The 20,765-nt window shown below is 39.9% G+C and overlaps 1 protein-coding gene across 3 annotated transcripts in view; it reads left to right on the top strand.

Annotated features, from left to right (window-relative positions):
• Nucleotides 1-20,765, top strand: part of PPIL2 (peptidylprolyl isomerase like 2) — a 72,476-nt gene that overhangs the window by 4,153 nt on the left and 47,558 nt on the right. The window contains exons 1-5 of one of the 3 annotated variants that reach the window (XM_068654272.1): nt 8,833-8,933; nt 9,550-9,664; nt 12,113-12,164; nt 14,352-14,443; nt 15,008-15,097. In XM_068654272.1, the coding sequence (XP_068510373.1) occupies nt 8,848-8,933; nt 9,550-9,664; nt 12,113-12,164; nt 14,352-14,443; nt 15,008-15,097 (435 nt within the window). In that variant the 5' untranslated portion in view covers nt 8,833-8,847. Of the gene's footprint in view, nt 1-1,633; nt 1,655-8,832; nt 8,934-9,549; nt 9,665-12,112; nt 12,165-14,351; nt 14,444-15,007; nt 15,098-20,765 lie in introns of those variants that run through there. The other 2 variants (XM_068654274.1, XM_068654271.1) reach the window with 2 other exon arrangements.

Below are 20,765 nucleotides of genomic sequence, written 5' to 3'. Positions count from 1 at the left end.
CCTGTGTTGCTCTGTTTTGGGGAGCCCCCTTTCTTCTTCCCTTTTCTTCAGTGGTGGAGTTGTGCTGTACAGCTCTGTCCAGAGACAAAGGCATTCCACACCACTTGGAAGAAAAAGGAGGTGCTTGCAGTCCATAAGAGCATGCAGTCTGGCTGATTATAGCCTTGTGGAGCTATAAAGGGAAGAGTGGGGTTGAGAGAAGGGATGTCAATGTCATTTAGTCTTTACTCCCCAGACAACCACGTCTCTCTTTCTAAAGGGGAGGATGGCATAGGGCAGGAAGGGAATGGGGGTGCTGGGATGAGGTAGGGTAGGTAGCAGAGGGAGTCTGTGGATCTTGTCCATCTCTAGGGTGTACTGCCCCCTGGCTTAGTGCTTGCTGCCCTCTATTTAATGTATTTAACTGTGTGTGCATGTTCTGTTACTTGTACAGCTTGCTCATTGGTGAAGCCAGAAAATACCTTCTGTAATGTGTTGGTGACTTAAGGAAACTTAAGACTCTAGGTTTGTTTGAAGAGGAATTGAGCCAGACTAGCTGAAGTGCTGTGTTTTAGAAGGTGCTTTATGACATTCCTTTGCACAGATTGATGATTTGGTGGTGGTGGTGAGGCCCTGGAGAATTTTTCCCTTTTTTGTCCTCAAGTTAAAAATGATAATGAAATCCCTTGTGTCTTGCCCTTCTGTTGTTCTGGTTTGCTACAGGCTAAACATTTTAGACAAGTCACCAGGCTACCCAGAAAAGGCGTTGTTAATGGCACACACGTGATAATTGCCAATTCTCACTAGCTGTCTTAATTCTGAAGTGGGCCCTCACTGGGGCATAGGAGAGCTTTGCAGTCATTAACACTTTTATCTTCACAGTGCTCTCACGAGGTGGGACTGTGCGAGTATTTTCTTAATTGGGTGTTTGTGAACTGATCTACAAGTAGGCAGTGACTTCTCTCAGTCTTCCAAATCCTAAACTTTTGGACCAGCCTTCCTTTTTAAAGAAATTTTGCAATGCCAAGATTGCAGTCACTCTTTGCTATGTTTAATTTGCTTTCCTTCCCTATACTTCATCATGGTTTATTTTCTCTTCTGAACATCCTTCTGAGGTGCAAGTGTTGTCACCAGTATCCATTTAAGAGAAACAAATCGCCGTTGACCTTTGTGTAGATTTTGCAATGAGCTATTCCAAACAGTAACTTTTCTTCTTTTAATAATATATAATACAATTTTATATATTTTTTTTAATAATGCATTGCAGTAAAAATTTTTGTTATACCAATAATTTTGGAAGAAATGATGCATCTCTTGCAGCTGAACTACAGCCTGTGAGATGGCGTTGGCTCGCTTACTTTTTCTGTCAGCTTTGTCAGGACACTGCCCTAGCTTATGTTTACACTAAAATTGCATAAAATAAAGAGTAACCAGGAAAGTCATAGCAGGCTCATTCCTTTTTACTGACAACAGCACTTTGGCTTCTTGGCCTTGCAGATAGCTGCAAGCTTGCCAGGTTGTTTCATGTAGCGGCGTTCTGACAGCACTGACCAGCATGCCCACACAAGCCAGCCAGCTGGGCTCGGGAGTACCTATTTCCAAGAAATGGGGTTGGTCAGATCCTATCTGGTTTGTTGGAATCTCAAATATGAGCAGATGACAGATCCGCATGAAGGTAGCAGTATGCCTTTTGACAGGAATTTCAAGGGAAATAGTTCTTTGTTGGGTAGGTTTATGTGGGCTGAGTTATTTTTCTTCTTCGTGTTGTAATGTTTCTGATGTAAATACCTATTTTTTTCAGTCTGGTTCACTGACATTCTAACTGTACGTGGGCAGACTAGATTACTGTGGTTGTACTTCAGCTCTGTTTGAGACTGGCTCTGTAACCTTGGGAAAGTATCTCTTTTCCCCTGTCTCAGAAATAGGTGAGGTCTTTGTTCCTTGTCCCCCTTTTCTGCAGGAATTTTGTTCTTCTGGACAGTTGAAAGTCTGTTCATCTCCACAGTTTGCTTCTAAGGCTTTGGTCCAAAGTCAGTTTTGTGACTGTTTTAAGTGCATCTGTTTTAAAACTCATATTAGAGGGCTCATCTATGTGAAGTCTTTCTGCATGGTTCAGAGCAAACCAAAATCCGTATGTCTGCTGATCCTACATAACCCAGAGAAGCAGTCCTCATGTTAAGGGCCACGTGTGCCTGTGTAGTTGTCACATTTGTATCTGTCTTGAAGGGGCAACAGGATTCAGTCAGTTAATGTAGCTTGCATTTAACATATGCCTACAGATTAAAACAAACAAGCAAACAAAAAAAAAGCAAACTGAAGACACTGCATGGTGGATGTGTGAGGTTAGCATTCATGCTTCTGGTCCCAGTGAGGCAGAGAACAATTTGTGTTGTGCCCTGTCTCATGCAAAGTTAGGATTTGGATCTAGAGGCCAGAAAGAGCTTTTTCTTAAGTGTCAGATTTTAGCTGCTTACTGGGTAAATGAGAAAGTTTTAAAAATTAAGAAAAGACAGAACTCAACTCAAAGTCTTGATCTGTGCACAAAATAAGTATTTGCTCTTGTTCTTCCATACTCATAATCCTGTATTTACCAAACAAAAATGATGTGGGGTGAGATTATGACTAATAAGATCAAATAATTGAGGCAGTACAGGTGCCTGCCTCATGCACTAAGCCTTCCTGATCGTCTCTTTGAAAGCACCCAGAGACGCACGGCTTGTGCCTCGCAATGCCCTGCGGCAATGACAGAGGTTGTAGGGAACATCACATCGAGCACTGCTCATGTATGAACATAGGCAGTGTCATTTTTAAAGGTTTTTTTAATCATTTGTTTGAAGCAAGGTCAGTTACGTGATGCTTGCCTGAATATTTACGGGAACTTTCAAGAACAATAACTCTTTACCTTCAAAAGAAAAAAATTGCAACCAAATCTGTTATTTTAAATTTCTGGGAAAGTCATTCTCAAATACATTCCTTAATATGTTTAGAAGCTGCTACTTCTCTCAGATGTTGGTGGCTATGGTTACTTAATTTTATTGTGAAAGGATGTTTTCTTTTCAATGTAATTAACAGAATTTCAGTCAATCTCATGGAAATTGTTTGCGGGTCTTGAGGTAAGAGATGCTTGCTGACCAGATTAAAGGAGAGGATTCATTTTTTACCACTAAAGGTATTAATTCTAGTTTAAAAATGAACAAACAACCATACAGCACTTTTTTATGCTCTAAAAACATCTTTGGCTGTCTAAAGAAGGGAAATCCTGCCTGAAAAGGATGCAGAAAGTAGAGCAAAGGTGAAACTTCCGTAAAGTTAGTGTTTTTACCATTTACATATTTCGAAAACACAGATACAGAAAATAGACTGCACTAGTAATTGTTTCTCCACCTGAGAAATGAACATGGGAAAGAGGCCTTGGGTGTTTTTCCTTGCCTTACAATACAACGAAAACTGCACCACCATGTAAGAAACGTACGAAATAAGTCATCCTGCGTTGTAGGAACAGGTGTTAAAGCACAGGTTAAATTCCAGCCAAGGTTTTCTAATTTGCTACAAATTGCTCTGCACCTCTATCAGCTAATCAGTACAGAGCCTGTGAGTTTCAGGAGTGGATTCTTGTAAGTGGGTTGCATGAGCTTCACAGGCTGCTGAGTCAGAGGTGTTAAGATCAAGATCACAAACAACACTGTGGGACTGCTGGAGGAGTTGAGTGCAACAGGTTTCTGGCCCGAGCAGGGGAGAGACAAGTTCAAGTTTCATGTGACCTGTATTGGCCAAATCAACAGTGATAATGGCTTTTAACTCCAGTCATATGGCATGTGTGGTAATTTACTGTAGATTGCTGTTTTAATTGTGCTATCCAGGTGTGTTTCCAGATAATAAGTGGCAGATAATGGATGTCACCACACAAGGGTCTGTGGTTTGAAGGTGACCTCTTTCATGCCGGCGTAGCAGTAGCTGTTGTTGAAATACTTTGTCAGGAAAATGTAATAGCTGTAGGTAATGTTCAATGTGACGCACTTTCAGGGTGCTTGTCTGGACCTTGCTGCAAAGTAATGGCGATGCTATCTTAGGATTTTGATGGCATTTTGAAGACGGCATATAGCAGCAGGAGTCAGATTTCTCTTGGGGCTCTTAATTTTCTTCTCTTGAAAAATCTTCTTCTCTCTCACTGTTTCCAAAGAGAATATGCTTTTTCTGAGCGTTCTCATTCCTTTCTAGATAGAAAATATTGAGAGGAAAATGCTGGTAACCCTCCATAGGCAGGCTATCTCTACGTCAGTTTTCCATATCTAGAGTGCTGGTGTCTAATGAAGACTAAAATAATTTGGCCAATGAAGGTATTTTCCATTACTTAGAAAAATTTAGGAGAATAACATATCCTTCTTTTTTATGCTTATTCCCTCCAGACCTGAGCACAGCACCTGAGGACCTAGTAGTCTCTTACATATTCTCCTTGGGACTTTGAAAATGAGCAAGCATTCAGGTGGATCAGTAACTTCAGGTCTCATTTGGCTGCAGCATAACTGCTATATAAATGACAATTTTAATTCTCTAGGAACACTCGTCACATACATGTCAGAAGATCTCAGCACATATTCAGCTTTGAAAGGCAAAGTACATTTCTCTTGTCTGATGCAGCTCAGGTCTTCAGATAATGCATAGGTGTAAATGTCAATTGCTCCCCTTCTTTTTTCTTTACTTAAAATATTTTTCCTGTACATTTCAAATGCAGGAAGGAGGTTGGTTTTTTTTTTTCTTGTTTATTTGTAAGAAAAGTTTCAGTGTGTGGTGGGAATACAGTTTTGTTCTGAGTGAGTAATAGCTTATTACAGAGCAGAGAACAAAGCTTACAGAAATAAAACCAAGGGGAGCTTTGTTGTTGAAAAATGATTCAGACAAATCCAGCTTAGTTGGCTTTCATGTGTTGCAGAAAGAAGGGTGAAGTGATCAGCAACGTAAAATTGGAAGACTCTCTTAGGTCTTCAGCTCTCTTGCAATCTGCTTTGCAAACTGCATGCTCTGTCTTGAACTAGTGTTTGCTTTTTCCTGCTGTGACTGCTGAGAGGTTCTTCTGACGGTTTTTCATCTGATAGATATCTTCTGTAAATTTGGGGTTTGACCAGCCTGTTCTCGTTTGTATTGATGCCAGAATTGTGCTTCTCCCTCTTAGTGTTTACAGCTGTGTATCTGGTGCAGTGGAATTTAATGCTTTCTTGACATTTTCTTGCTGAGACTTGTATTTTCCTGTCAGATGTTCTTCTTGCCTTGCTGTGGTTTAACCCGGCAGGCAGCTCAGCACCACACAGCCGCTCGATTGCTCCCCTCCTAACTACCCCAGTGCCTTGGGGAAGGCAGTCGGGGGGGTGGTGGGGGGGAAAGGTAAAACTTGTGGGCTGTGATAAAGACAGTTCAGTAGGACAGAAAAGGAAGGGGAAATAATAACAATAATAGAATATACAAAGTGAGTGATGCACCATGCAGCTGCTCATCACCTGCCAACCGATGCCCAGTGGTCCCTGATCATCATCATCAGCAGCCCCCTGGCCAGCCCCTTGGTTTTATTGTCCTGCATGATGCCACATGGTTTGGGATGTCCGTTTGTCCACTTGGGGTCAGCTGTCCTGGTTCTGTCCCCTCCCAGCTTCTTGTGCACCCGCAGCTTCTTTGCTGGCAGGGCAGCAGGGGAAGCTGAACAGAGCTTGGCTCCATGTAAGCACTGCTCTGCAACAACTGAAACATCAGCGTGTTATCAGCATTATTCTCACCCTAAATCCAAAACACAGCACCATACCAGCTACTAGGAGGAAAATTAACTCTATCGTAGCTGAAACCAGGACAGACTTTAAGTTCTCTGTACCCTAAATGGTCACAGTCATTCTCTGCATCTGTTTAATTTCTCATCTTTGAACCTAGGTGATCTTACTCATACACAGGAAGTGCTGGGTGAATGCCTGGTACAGAGTTGGGAATATTTTCTAATCTTTTTTCTGAAATACTTTGATAATACTTTGATATATTTCAGATGATAGTTTAAGACAGAAAACATTTTCTCAGTAGGTGTTAAGACAGGAAGGGTGCTGTCAGAATATGATCATTTGTTGCAATTTTCTCTTTATAGCTTGGGTCATTTCAGAAGCAGGTACTTATTTACGCATAAGAGGTAGACAGGATTAGCAGTGGTTTACCCTTTTCTTGTTTTTGTTTCCAGTTGGATGCTGTTGCCTGTATTTCTGTGGCCTATAGCGGTTTTCAGAAATGGATGGTTACAGACTCCTCTCCTGATTCATTGAACAGCTCTCTCCAGGTGCATTTTTGTCTGAGGGGGTAGCAAACTGCCGAAATGCCTCGAATGCACTCCAAATGAGATGAACTCTTCCATATGCATCAACTGAACCATGTCTTCTTACCTCATTTACTTCAGAAATTATTAGCTTTTAGTCAACAGTCTAAATGAGTTAATATTTGACTAGTGACCATAAATTTTCAAGGCCCCTGGATAGAAACATATTAGGACATGATTCCTGCCAGAGGAACAATCAGAAAGTCGTGTGTCATAACTGGAAATGGTCATAAAACACAGGAGGGTCAAGGAGATGAAGGTCCTGCTCAGGCAGAAAACCAGAAAGATGACTCCTTTTTCTTTTTTGGGTTTTCTGAAACTTTCCCCCTCTCCTTCCTTGCTGCTGAACATGTGGATATCTGAGAGATACAAGCTTGGAAGAGGAACAGTGTTTTACAGGAGTGCATGCTGCACCACTACCAGTTGGCCTTTATCTGTCCGGAAAGGTGAATTTATTTTTCAGTTGCCTACATCTTTGGGAAACAGTGAGGGCACAGAAGATAAGATTTGCCCAGACTTACTGTTCAAGTGCTTTATCAAAAGGAGCAGTTTAAAACCCTCCAGTGTCATGAGTCACCAGCCAAGCTGCTGTGCTTCCTTCACACCTTGCTAATGGGGATTGTGGTGGCGGTAGGCAGTGTTTTATCCAGTAAGCCAGCTCTGGACACAGACAGATAAATGTGTCTAGCATTATTTCTAATGTATTATTTCCCTTACAGCAAAAATGTATTTACATCTAGGTTTTACGGACTGAACAGATGGTCTCTTTTTATCCTTTTCCTTGTTTTGGTGGAAGTGTGCACATTGGATGGGTTTTTGTGATTGTGACACTCGAAAAACTAGCAACTGTGAAACACTTCAGCCTTAAATGAGATGCAGCATGAGGTTCCCACAGATCACTGCTTGCCTATTTTTCACTAAAATTGGAGACTAGATTTTCGATCCTTCTGCATAGTTTTATTGTCCATAAGCCATGTTGTATTTGGCTGCTTATCTCTGGACTGATAGACTTCCGGGCACATTAAGACTGCAGATTTAATCTTACACAAGAAACAGCACATCTTTATCTCATGGTAATTTCTGCTAATGCGCTCTTTGATACGGCAACATTATTGCTGGTATCTGCGAGCCATGTGTGTTATTAAGCGTATCTGTATGGTTCTATGGACAAGGGTTTGGTGACCATATGGTGTCAGTTTAATTAAAATTTAAATATGGAAATTCAGTGGTCTGGAAGTGGGTAACGAAGGATCTTTTGTGTCCATTTCCATACCGGTTCAGTAGCAGGGTGAAAGCCACGGTTAAAGCAGCAGTTTCACACAAGAATGTGAATTGAGGGTATTTTCTTAGTACTTGGTAGGTGTTGTGCATGTGACAAATATACTTATGCTGTTGAACTGAACATAGAAACCATAGCTTGAACCAGAAGACTATTCTGTCTTTTTGGCCACAGACCCCAATTTTTCCATGAAATATTGAACTACATGAATGTAGTTTACCTAATTAAACCAGTACTGCTGTTTCCCATCCCATGAAGTGTAGACTTGCTGAGAATTTCCAGTGACTTTTTGTCATCATTAAATCCATTTACAAGATCTGAAATAAATAAAAGTATACGTGGAGTTATTCAAATAATATTCAAACATTCAATTAATAATACCATATTTCTTGATGGTTTTATAGCAGGAAAAATTATATGAGGGCTTCTTGAAATGGGAAGTTGCATGCAGAGAGTAAGAAGTGTCACCTCTAAAGGAATCAAAGAATTTAATACAAAATTAATCTGCTTGTGTGAAGTTAAATTCGGTACTTGGTAGGCAGCATTGTGTTTCATTATTAGCATTTGGTTTGGCTTTTTTTTCTATTTGAGTTAACTCCACATTGCTTGTTTTGGTGGGATGAGAACCACCCAGGTAGCCATGCCAGCGCCGGATGATTTTGTCCTCGTGTTGTCAACGAGTTCAGGTGTGACACACTAATTTTTCCCTGGGATAGCTTCACTGGATTACTGTGTGTTCCTGCCAGAGGCCATTAGGAAGAGTGTCCAGTTCTGAAGTAATTAGGAACTCTGTTAAAGTTGACAGAGTGGTGAGGTCTGTATTTACTAAATACAACTCCTGCTGCACGTCACCAACTCTAACCATGTGCAGCTAGAGAATCAAATGAGCCCATTTTGATTGTTTTTTCAGGCTGGTGTGTATCCAACGGGGTCAGAGCCTCATTAACAAAAAAGAACATGCTGCCACAGACCAAAGGGACTCAGAGAGTGTAACTAATTGATGCACGAGGATTGTAGGTCATATCTTCATGAGAGACACAGCGATGACAAAGAATGATTTAATTCGAAACAATCGGCGTGCTTCATCTGCTAACTGCCACAGTGCCCCACTAACCTACGCTTCGTAATAACCTCTGCACTGGGTATCAGGAGAGGAGGCTGCCCTTTGGTATCCCGCAGGACCGAGCGGTGTCAGCTGACAGATGAGAGCGGGGCGGTGGGGCTTCTCGCCGCTGCCAGAAAGTAGGTCATGGCCAAAAGTAGCCTTGGCTGCCTTTGTGGAAGCGTGCCTGCGAGAGAGGAGTCAGCCGAGGAAAAAGCTCGCATGGGTTTTGGGTTTGTTTTGTAGCTCTTCCTTGCTGTGGAGCAGCTGGCATTACATGCCGTTAAATGCGTCTGCTTTCCAGCATTCCTGCATAAAATATTTTTAGAAGCGAATATACAGCTCTTGTTTCTGCTTAGGGGAAGTGGCGCATGCTTGTGGCCTTTCTTTTTTATTATGAATTTAGAATTTTAATTAGATCAAGTGTTTTTTTTTAATAACCATTGCTTTTTTCCTTCCTTTCTTCACTGGAAATTGACTGAAACTGGATGAATGGGGAGGAAACTCGGGTCAGAAACAGTTCTGAGCAGCAGTGTATTCAATATTCGAGCTCCCTCACGTTTTATTGCTAATATGGAATTCAGGAAAGCAAGTACTTTAACTCATTTAAGGGCTCATTCACTCCTGCTGTCTCTTCTCGTGAGGGCTGGTGCCTGTTTACGGTGTAATGGTCATTTCCATGGCAACAAACCCTGGCAGTGTTTAGGAAGCTTGGGCTTTTTTTTGATGGAGAATAAATAAAAGAAGATTCACCCACATGCGAGATAACCTTATTTTCAAATGAAATGAAAAACTCGGGGTGGGGCAGGGGAGATAAGATAGAGATGTGTGTCTCATGTTCTTTCACAGTTTCCTCTGTGATGTGTGCACCTTTCAGAATCAGACCTGCTGGAAGTCCTGTCCTGCGGGCTGGGCTCCCCCTCCGAGTGTACTTTGTGCAGAGTTGCCCAATGCTGCTGCCTCGGTAGGCCATGGCAATCTCTTGTAGCAAATCAGAGCCTGGTTTTGCTGTTCTGGTGCTCCAGAGATCTCCTTTGACAAATCTCTTTCCTGTCTTTCCTTGCATTAGATGCGTTCATCAACTTCTCAAAATATTTCTGAGCTGTTGCCCTGATTAGATTTTTCACACATTTTCTCATAGACAAGGCTCAGCCCGTTTCCATGCCTCTCCATAAATAGATTGCACAAACAACGTCCTTTATCAGTAGGAGGAAGTTCCCTTGTGATACAGGGGAGGGCTCAGGGGGTAGCTGTTGCCAGCTGAGCTGAAGCACGGTGCTGCTCAAGAGTTGACATGCCAAGGCCACTTTCCACGGGTTTGGTAGGAGTCTGGTCCAAGGCCATCAGCCTTTGATGTCCATGCAGCACTTCATCATAACAAGCTCTTATCCTGGAAAAAAAGAGTCCAGGCAGTGCATGTGTTTCAACTCTTATATGAAAATTGCTATTTTTTTATTTACTGTTGACATGGAAGACTGTGTAAGAGCTTGTCTTGGTGAGGAACAAATGCCAACACGGGGAGTTGATACAGCATGAGTAAGTGATGCTGAAAACTAACCTTGTTCTCCATGATGGAGAGAGGTGACCTGAAATACTGTACGATTTCCCTGGGTACAGTGTAAGAGTCCAAGGACTTGGCAGCACCTCTAACTTTGACAGATGAGACAGTGTAGTGCAGCTTTTGCAGCCTTTAAAGTCTGTACAGGAGTTTAGTCTGTCTTTTCTGCTAAATTTCTGTCAATGTTTAAATCGGAGTCTTCAACCATGCTAAGCTGTTTCTTAGGAAACTGTTTCCATTTTTGTTTAAAGATGATCTGCTCATGTTTTTGGGATAGCTCAAGTGAGCCAGGAAGATCGTTCAAAAGCCTTCCTTTAAATGATTGGTGTTTGCGGAGGTATTTCTGAAGAAGTTTTCTCTGGAACATAATTTTTGGGCTGTTGCACAACATGTGCACAGATGGATGCTGCCTTGTGTTAATAAGTTGTTTAGGTTGAACAGATCTGTCCAGGATCATATGTTCATTTTGGCAGCTCTACTATTCCCCTACTACTTCTTTGACAATTTTGTTCTAGTAAGAAGATAAATAAGTAAATGAATAAAGTTCTGCATTCCCTTAGTCATTTCAGACCCGCTGTTGCCTTTGCTGTCTTTCTTTGTAAGCCAGCAGTGTGCAGGTGATGCTTTTTTGGTGGTGATGGTTTCGTGGGGAGTCTGCTTCAGGAAAGCAGCAGTACCTAACTAAATATCCCCTAACCTGGCCTCTCCCTTCCCTTCTCCATCTTATTCCTACTAGCCCTCATTACACTTCTTGCTAATAAATTAGAGAGATGGTTACCTTTCTGGCAGCAAATTAGCCTGCCAGTTGGCTAAAAACAATTTGAGAAGTGCCTTCCTGTAAACGAATGAGCCCAGCTGTCATAACATGTACTCTCTGAACCAAGAGTATGAATCTTGATTAGGCAGGAAAAAAACCCCACTGACTTGGTTTCCCGTGATTCTGTTATCACTGTTTGCTGTAACGATGGAGCTAACAGCGACAGCCCCACGGCTGGCAGATCTCCGCTCATATCTGTTTATAAAGAGCTGTCTGGGTTATAAAAACCTCCCCGAGCTGCTCAGGTGCGTGTTTTGAGAAAAGAACTGATTGTTTCTTCTAAAGGGCCTGTGCAGTGTGTGCTTTTAACAATCAATTTGGCAGTGAATTGTTCTCTGCCAGCTGATACCATCAGCGGGGTTTTTTCCTGAGATCCCAACTCAGCTTTGAAGCTCGGGGCTGTCTCTGGGCCGGGTGCCTCTGGCAGGCTGCTGGGGGCACGGTGGGGTCAGGATGTGCCCTGCCACACCAGTCCTGTGCCCGCATCGCCTCCTGACCCTATCGAATGACCAGCATGAGTCGGCCTGCCTTGGCGTGTCACTGAAGGAGCAGTATCATTTCGGGCATGTGAACGAATTTCCTGATGTAAAAGTAAAATTACAGTTATCTCGGAAAAGGTAGTGAGCTTGATTACCCAAATAACTTGCTGGCTCTGTGACCCTCATCAGAGATCTTCCCCAAATTGTCTCATCAGTAGCGACAGGCTTTGCTGCCTTGCTTTTCATGCAGACTCCCCTTTCAGTTTGTGCTAGGACAGTCGTGGGACCTCCCGAGCTTATTCGGGTTGTTTAGCCCTGCGCTGTGTCAGACTGCAACACCCTAAATAAATCGTATCCCAGTTCTCAGGCTCCGTGAGCCTTATTCTTGTGGGCTGTCCCTAACTTGAATTCCCAGGGTTCTGATGATTCAGACAACTTGCAATATATTATTAATAAATTATATACTATTAAAATGCTAGCGCTGATGTTACGGTTCCTTGTTATTTCCATGGTTAGGTTCTGTTGTCATTAATTTTTTTAATGCTTCATTTTCTTTAGAAACTAGATGCCAAATCACTTATAAAGTTGAATTTTGCTAAAAACAGTGAAGGTAAGTACGCTAATTTTCTGTTTTTCTTTCTTTTTTTTTTTTTTTCCTTAATGAATGCTTTAATAAATCCTGTTTTTTCTTGCCCACAGTGAAGTTACATAATTTGTGTTCTTTGTCGTGGCTTTTATTTTCTTGAGTAGATTAACTGCTTGCTGTGATCAACATTTTTAGCCCCATTTCTGTTTTTCCCTGTACTGGGGAGCTGTAAATTATTTAGCATTTTATTTATTTATTTTTTATTAATATAGCTACTACTATATAAGGTAGTATTTACTTTAAGGAAAAAAATCAGAAACAGACAAGTTACTTAATATGTTACAAGTTACAAATAATATGATATTATTTGCTGTTCACTTGGATTTGAGCAACTTTTTGTTTATAAAATGAATCATTTGTAAATGAACACATGGGATTTTATGAATAGTGGCACACAAGAAAGCAGCCTCGAGTTGTATTTCTGCAGGGTTAACAATATAAAACCTGCCATGAAAGAGAGGATGCTAGTAATAATATAGAAGAGTAGAGATGAATTTATCTTTTGCAAGGCAGGTAATGATCTCTTTGAAATAAGAGTGGCAAAGATTAGGTGGGAATAAAATTCTGGAATGTCTGTCTCCTTATCTTACCAGTCTATGGACTACAAGGTCTGTACTCTAGTTGATGGATTTCTTCTGCTTTCTCTATTCCATCTATCTCAAGAGCAGGATGTTAAAAAACAATCAGTAGTCACTGTGGCCAAGGTTTTTGAAAGATACTGTGATAATTGTACTTTCCTTGAAGAAGTCCAGTTCATAATGCTGGGCAGGGTGACAGCAGCTATGCAGTCTTAGAATTCTTTTCCATACAAAGGCACGTGCTGTGTCACTAACTAATCGAGGGAAAATGCAGTAAAAGAGAGGCTAAAATATTGCATTTCTATCAGCCAGTTTTTCTTTAAATCTTAACATGTAGAACTGTTGCTATATACATAGAACCTTTCTGTTCATACTCATACAATAAAAAAGTCATCAGATCTTGCAGTTTCTTCCAATTAAGGATCCCTCCTTAATGGACTACCATTTATTCAGATCAGCAAGTGTAACCTCAGCCACCCTGCTTTTGCTAGAATTGAGAACGTGCTGATTTGCTCTTTTTTGTGCAACTGGATTGAGCCTCCACATTTCGTTAGTGTGTTTCTGCATCCATCATTTAGGCCATACCCCGATGCCACTTCTAGAAATTCCTTTCTAAACTTTCTCCTGATTTTCAGGTCCTTGTGAAAATGTCTTTCCTTTTCAACTGTAGTGATATCAACAGAAAACATCCTCATCCTTTACTCGCACCTCCACGTTGGTCAGAGTGCCTCCTCTGGCCAATGAGTTGCTTGGTAAATACTCTGTAGGTCCTTGCCTTTCCTGTCTTTGCAGGTGCTGTGAGCAATCTCTATTCTGGTTTCCCTGCTGTTTTTGATTTTCAGATGGTAATTAGGAAAAAAAGAACCAAACAGTCTCAACCTATTTCAAAATCTCACCCAAACCCCCAAGTCTAGCAAACTGATCAAGTATTAATAACCTTCTTCTAATTGCTTCTGCTGAGTTCATCCAGACATTTTTCTTTTTCCTCATACATTGGCTTCCATCAGTGTGCTTGTTGTTGACATGCTTAATATTTATGCTGACCCTCCTGGGGAAATTCACAGCTTGATTAGAGCAGAAGCTGCGTTCCTTATTGAATAACGTGTTCAGATTTAATGGCATTCTGCTTGCCACATTTGAATACAAAATGCTCTCCTCTCTTAAAAGTACAGCAGCTGCTGTGAACTTTTGTTGGATATAACCTAAATATGTATACCTGTGAACAACACTGAAAGTAGAGCACTGGGCACCCTAAGGTACAGGGCTAACGCTCTCAATAGAGCTTTAATTGCAACAATAACAGTTATATTGTGATACTTCATAGATACTAAGCATGTTGGACAAAGTTGTGTTGAGATATTTAGGGCAGTAGATTTCAAAAGTTCATTTTCACTGAAAAATGAAAGGCACTGAAAAATCAAACCATAGTTAAAACACTATTAAAAACACAAAGAATTTATACTTTATATCAAAGAGGAATGTCAATATCCTTCACAGAAATAACAGAAATTATCAATTTCAAACTAGTTGCAAGGGCTTCGTGCTGAATTAAAGCTTTTTTCCTCTCCATCAGGTAAATACCACTGTCCCGTGCTGTTTACTGTATTCACCAATAACTCCCATATTGTGGCCATCAAGACAACTGGGAATGTGTTTGCCTATGAGGTAAGTTGTTTGTTGCATTTTGCAATTAGTATTTTATATTTGATGCATTTCATAGATGATCACAAAAAGCTTTAGAAAGGTAGGTAGGTTTCATTCTTGTTTTACAGCCAAGGAAATTAAGTACTAGGAGATGGACCAGCTTCACAAATTGCTGTCTGACTTATGGTAACAGTGGGGGAGATGTGGACCCCTTGTTAAAACTGTCTGTCTTATACCATCTGTAAAATACTTAACCCAGAATACTGCAAGTTTATGATGGTACTTTTATGATGATTTTGGTTAAAGTCATGTGTGTACCTAGGAAATTGAGATTGCAAGGTTCTTTTTTTATTATTATTATTATAAAGTCAGAATGCAAAGCTGTTTAAATTTTGTAGGGATTAAATGGCTTTTCATCTGTTAAAGTATACAATGAAAATATTGCAGCTGCCATTTGAGAATTAATATGCAATTGTTTTCTTTCTCAATGGTCCTTTAAGGTTTGAGTGGTGTCATATATTTACTTGTAATATTTACACATTATAATTCAGTTCTTAATATCTGTATCTTTCACATGGCCATTAGGCAGTTGAGCAGCTGAACATAAAACCAAAGAGCTACAAAGATCTCTTGACTGATGAGCCCTTCACTCGGCAAGACATTGTGACACTGCAGGTAAACTTTTCTCTCCATTACATGTCTCATACTACTTTTTTTTTTTTTTTCAGATAATGAAATGCTATTATGTCCAGTGTTACAGCATGAATATAGAATAAATGAACAGAGAAATGCTGCTCTGTATTTGTGGCTTGGAAAAGGGTAGAAAAAGAATTACTCTGTTTTCTTTGTTATCCAGATGAGCCACAAAGATGCCATATAACATAAAGCTTGACTAATCTCTACAGTGATTTCTGTGTGCCTTGTAGATAAGTAGACTGCTAAACTTCTATAAAATGAAGAAAAAATGAAGGGTGCACAAAAAGTCTATGATACAATGTAAAAATGTGAATTTTAACAAATGTTTTTGCGGTTGCAGACTGGTTCATTGTCTCTGAATACAAGAATATGTAATACATTTTGGTTATATGAACATGCATAAGGTTGTGGAGTAGGATTTTTTTCTCCTAATCTTACCTGAAAAATTGTTGTGACACCACTGACTTACAGTGAGACTTAACAGAATTACATTAGGAAAAGACTGAATAGAAGAAAGGGAAAGATACGTCCCAAATCATCTTTGGCTCTAGACAGCTGACACTACATGGTCAGCTGTCTAGAAACAGTTTTTTTTATAAAAAACTGTATATAGGAAACGTTTTTTTTATAATTTAGTGTATACAGACTCTAAGAAATTTATTTGTAGAAGACTTTACATTAGGACTGAAGTTGATTGTCCATATAAATCTTCTGAAGATACCTAAAACAGTCAAAGCATCAGAAAAGCACTTTTTACATACTGTTTCCCTAAATGTAATTAAGCAAAAAAACACAGGATTTTATGTGCTTGCTTAGAATGTTGTGTTTTTGTGTGTGTTTATTTTTAATAGATTCCTTTGTTGGTCTTTAACTGATTTTTAATAGTATCATAACCTAAATGAAAAACAGCATTGTAAATGTAAAAATGTACAGAAGTATCTTAGAGTTCTAAAAATACTTATTTACAGATGAAATTTAGTAGAAGATGATCTAAAGCTCGTTTAAATGCAAGCATTTTTAACTTTGCAAGATTTCAAGATAGGGAAAAAAATAAAGTGTTATTACTGGAGTCATGAGTCAGTATGCATCCCTCATGAGCAGATAATTGCCACTAACCAAGACTAATACGTTCTAATTTGAATAGAAAAATATTTTTCGTTTATGTCTAAATGTGAATGAAATGTATCCCTTCTTCCCTACTCCCCGGTGTTGAACAGCATGTTTATAAATATTTTTCCCCCTGTTCCCTTTGGGATTTATGACTGTTCAAGCTAATGCTACAAAGTAAAATGTTTTTAATCCAAGGAATGCAAAAAACATAGTGTTTCATATTGAAAGCTCCCAACAGAATGTTGTTTGAATGTAACTGCCTTGTTGCTAATGGATTTGGAACAGTGAAAAATGACAACATGAGTGAACAAAAAATATTTCTGTGTATCAGTATGGAAAACCAAATGATTTTGAACAAATAATTGAAATGTGCATTCATTTAAAAATATTTTGGTATGCTTTGTAGAGTTGGAGTTGAATGTATATATAAAGAGTGTGTTGCTGTTACATGCCTAGCTTTATTTTTCATAAAAGCAAACATAAGCTATACTCCCCTAAGTCTCAAAATGCAGTAACGAGCAAAAATTTTGATGTTACTTGTTTGCATTTTTATCCATATTTTCCATCTTCATTTGCTTCTTGACACGTTGGGTTTCTTTTTGCTTGGAGTAGTATGTCCATTAACTGCTCACAGGTCACTGCCACACGTTCCTGTACCTCTCACACATTCGTTTAGGATGATGCTCGTAGAGCATGAATAGATTTGTGCATCTCTAGTAAAATGCTCATTATAGATTGGTGTTAACTACACCTCTCTGTTGTACAATCATGTGGTATACTCTTCTCAGATTAGATTAGAAGTAAAGCTATCGCCAGCTTTGGGATTGAACTGGAAGCAATTCTGGCCATTTTGCCTCCTGCTGCACTTCACAGCATCCACTGAAACTTGCAGCTATACCTAATTTTTTTCTCATTCTACTCAAATTCTGCCCTACCCCAGCTTGCTTAGTTGAGCGCAGAATGCAACCCAAAGCAGGATGACTGGCCTGGGCATTAAAATTGTTGTGTATACTTGGTGTAGGAACCTGTTGTTATTTTCTCATAGTGTTTCCTTCACATAAATTGTTAAAAGACAGACCAGTGTCCCCTTTCTAAGTTCTCTTGTTGACGGCACTGTAGGCAGTGTGGTGGCTTCACACTGCCAAGCTCTGCCACCTGTGGCTTTGTTTCTTAGCCAGAGTTCGTGACTGCAATCTGTTGTGTTTCAATTTGTGGCTCTAGAGCTCTATAACAAATCCTGCTTTTATGGAAAAAAAAAAAAAAAAACACCTTTCAATTCTGTGTTGAAATGTATCACTTTGCTGTTTTCCCATTCCCCCATGTCAATTGAATGTTGTGCTATCTGAGAGAGCTGGAACTGAGAGTGAGTTGGTAACACTGACCCTGCTGTTTGTCAGAAAGGTAGATGTAAAGGAAGTTGCTATAAAAACATTCCTTGCTTTGCAAATAACAGCTGAATAGGACTGTCTGTAATAGGTGTGTTTAGCAATAGAAAATAGCATTTCCAGAGTCTGACTCTGAACGTCCTAGGAAGCAGATGGGGTACCTGTGTTTGGTAGTGAAATACAACATGATAAATGGAAAATGTGAACAATGTACGTTTACAGATTATTTGCGATCACATTTTTCCTTACTAATACAGAAAGGGCAATCCTACAGCTGCTAGGGATGTTCTGTTACCAGAATAGCAATTGACCTCAAACTTGACCTCTGCCTCCTAATGTATGTAATTAAAAAAAAAAAAAAAAAAAAGCTTTTTCCAGAAAAGAGATAATTGCATAAAATTCTTTTTGTTCCATTCTGACTGATAAACATTGTTCAAACACTAATCACAACCCATCTCTGGTATCTTTATTGGTGAGCAGCATCTCAGCTGGACTCTTTCATTTTTAGTGGTAGTTATTTTGTCCTTTTGCTTTTAAGTTTACATGTTAAAAAAGACAACTTATTTTGGATCTGCAACTTAAAAATCACATCTTTAATCATCAGAAACAATATCTTGTGTCCATGATACACTTCTGTTTGCAAAGGAGGCCAGAATGCTTCCTGCACTTATAAATGTAGAAATTGCTTTGTTCCCTGTTGAAATGCAAATGTCCTGGGGCATAGCATGGCAGTTTTTCATCAACCTATGGCAATGTTTTCAAGCCACTCAGGGCAGGAGGTAAAGAATAATACCATATCCTGGTGTGCAAAATAAATTATCAAAATTGGAATTCACTCTGACATAAACTTGGACGTAGTTATTCAGGCAAAAGATGTCATGGATTCTGGTTTAGTATCTTGCTGACAAAGACAATAGTACACATGATATTATTACACATGAAACCCTTTGTGTACTCCATCAGGCTTAGTATGATTGGTTTTGTGTTTTTTTCTTTTTTAGACTGAAGCTCTTTACCCCCAAGCTGTATTTTCTTTTTCTTAGGTGTGTGATCTTGTCACAAACTCTGGTCATGCTTTCCATCTTCTACAGCGCAGCTGTTACTTTTTTGCAAGTTCTTTCCCTTTACTATCAGTATTTCAGATATTTTTTCCTCTCAAATGCACTTATTCATTTCTTGTCTAAATGGAGTATTGTAGATATAATTTGTTCATGTTTCTCTTAACTCTAAATGCATTTGTACTTTTACCTTCAATGATGATCAGCTTATCCTAACATCATAGCATTCCTTGCAAATGTCATAAATGTGTTTTCAGATGATAGACAGGTCAAGTACTTCAAGACTTATTGGTTCTACTTAATGGGTAAGATATGATGTAAAGCAATTAGAGATCTGTAGGGACAGGGTATCTGTGATAGGAAGGCTGGTATTGCTGAAGCTTGTTTGCAGTGTCCTTACCTCCCTTTTCTGCTTCCTATTCGGATAACGTTGCTGTTCATCATTTCACCTTGAAATTGACTTTAAGGTTTGTTCCTCGTTTAAAAAAAAAAAAAAAAAAAAAAAAGGCAAGAAAAAGCAAGTACTGTTACATGCTTCCTTATGTCGATTTTACCGTTTCTGTTCAACCTAATCAGCCGTGGACAAGACAAGGTTCCTGACAAGCTGTTAAACACCATTGGCATTTGTGGCAGGAAGCATAACTAATGAACTAAGTTGGAGGTAGCTGAGCTGCACACTGTTAATTGATATTTCACTCCTGAGCTCTTTCTCATTCGCTGTGTGTGACAGAAGGTCAGAGCAGCCTTTCTCTCCCTTGTGCGTGAGGGCTCTTTGAGAACAAATTCTGCACGAATGCATGTGCAGAGTGGCTGGTAGTGACATGGCACATTGGGCTGTGGTCTGCGTGAGCTGCTTGTTCGTAGCTAACAGGGTAAGAGGGTCAATATGGCCTCGATCTGGAGTGAAAGTCCAAAGCTATAGGTGTTCTCCCATCTCATTCTCTAGTCTAGGCAAAGCCCTTGAGTGTCCAAGGCTGCTTGCAGCTAAGGGGGATGCTGCCTGCTTGGGCTGAATGCCTTTATCCACAGAGTTTTCAAATTTAAATGACACCTGGATATTGTTAGGAAAGCAGTCTTGTCATTTTATTAAAACACGTTGAAAGCTTCTCTTAAGTTTAACATGCCTGGAATCTGGCTTTATCAAGGAAGGTAATATGGGTTTAATACTTCTAAATTACAGAATCACAGAATCACAGAATTTCTAGGTTGGAAGAGACCTCAAGATCATCGAGTCCAACCTCTAACCTAACACTAACAGTCCCCACTAAACCATATCCCTAAGCTCTACATCTAAAATTCTTTTGAAGACTTCCAGGGATGGTGACTCCACCACCTCCCTGGGCAGCCTGTTCCAATGCCTCACAACCCTTTCAGTAAAGAAGCTCTTCCTAACATCTAACCTAAAACTCCCCTGGCGCAACTTTAGCCCATTCCCCCTCGTCCTGTCACCAGGCACGTGGGAGAACAGGCCAACCCCCACCTCTCTACAGCCTCCTTTAAGGTATCTGTAGAGAGCGATAAGGTCGTCCCTGAGCCTCCTCTTCTCCAGGCTGAACAAGCCCAGCTCCCTCAGCCGCTCCTCGTAGGACTTGTTCTCCAGGTACAGACAGAATTTTGTCATTTGACAGTAACATTCCTGGTGGTAAATCAGTAAATGGCGTAGCTAGCTGAATGGTAAGAGAGGAATCAGGCCTCTAAGAAATCACACGATCTAAAACTGTGCTGGTTTTGACCTGCTCTTTTGGGGAGTTGTATGTATGGTGCTTCAGATAGATGGGGTTTCAGCTGTTTCCATAAATTGAAATCCAAAAATGATAGAAGAAAAAAAAAAAGTGGAATAAAACTGGAGATTGTTTTCCTGAAATCTGAGCTCTGAGGACATAAAATATGAGATTCTAAATAGTTGTGATTGTTAGCAACCCTTTGATGTCTAGATCTGTGTTAGTAATTTGCTAAAATTCAGTTTATTGTTTGTAGCCTCAATAAGAAAGACCCTGGGACTGTTCCCCTGCTAATTTGAGTACGTATTTTTAACCAAACAAAAGTAGGCCAGCTTATTCTTCAAAGTTCGTCTTACCTTCTGGTTTCTGTGCA

This window comes from Anas acuta, chromosome 17 (assembly GCF_963932015.1).
Source record: "Anas acuta chromosome 17, bAnaAcu1.1, whole genome shotgun sequence".
In the NCBI taxonomy this organism is placed as follows: Eukaryota; Metazoa; Chordata; class Aves; order Anseriformes; family Anatidae; genus Anas; species Anas acuta.
The sequence above is the reverse complement of the archived record's forward strand: the minus strand, read 5'-3'. Positions and strand labels throughout refer to the sequence as shown.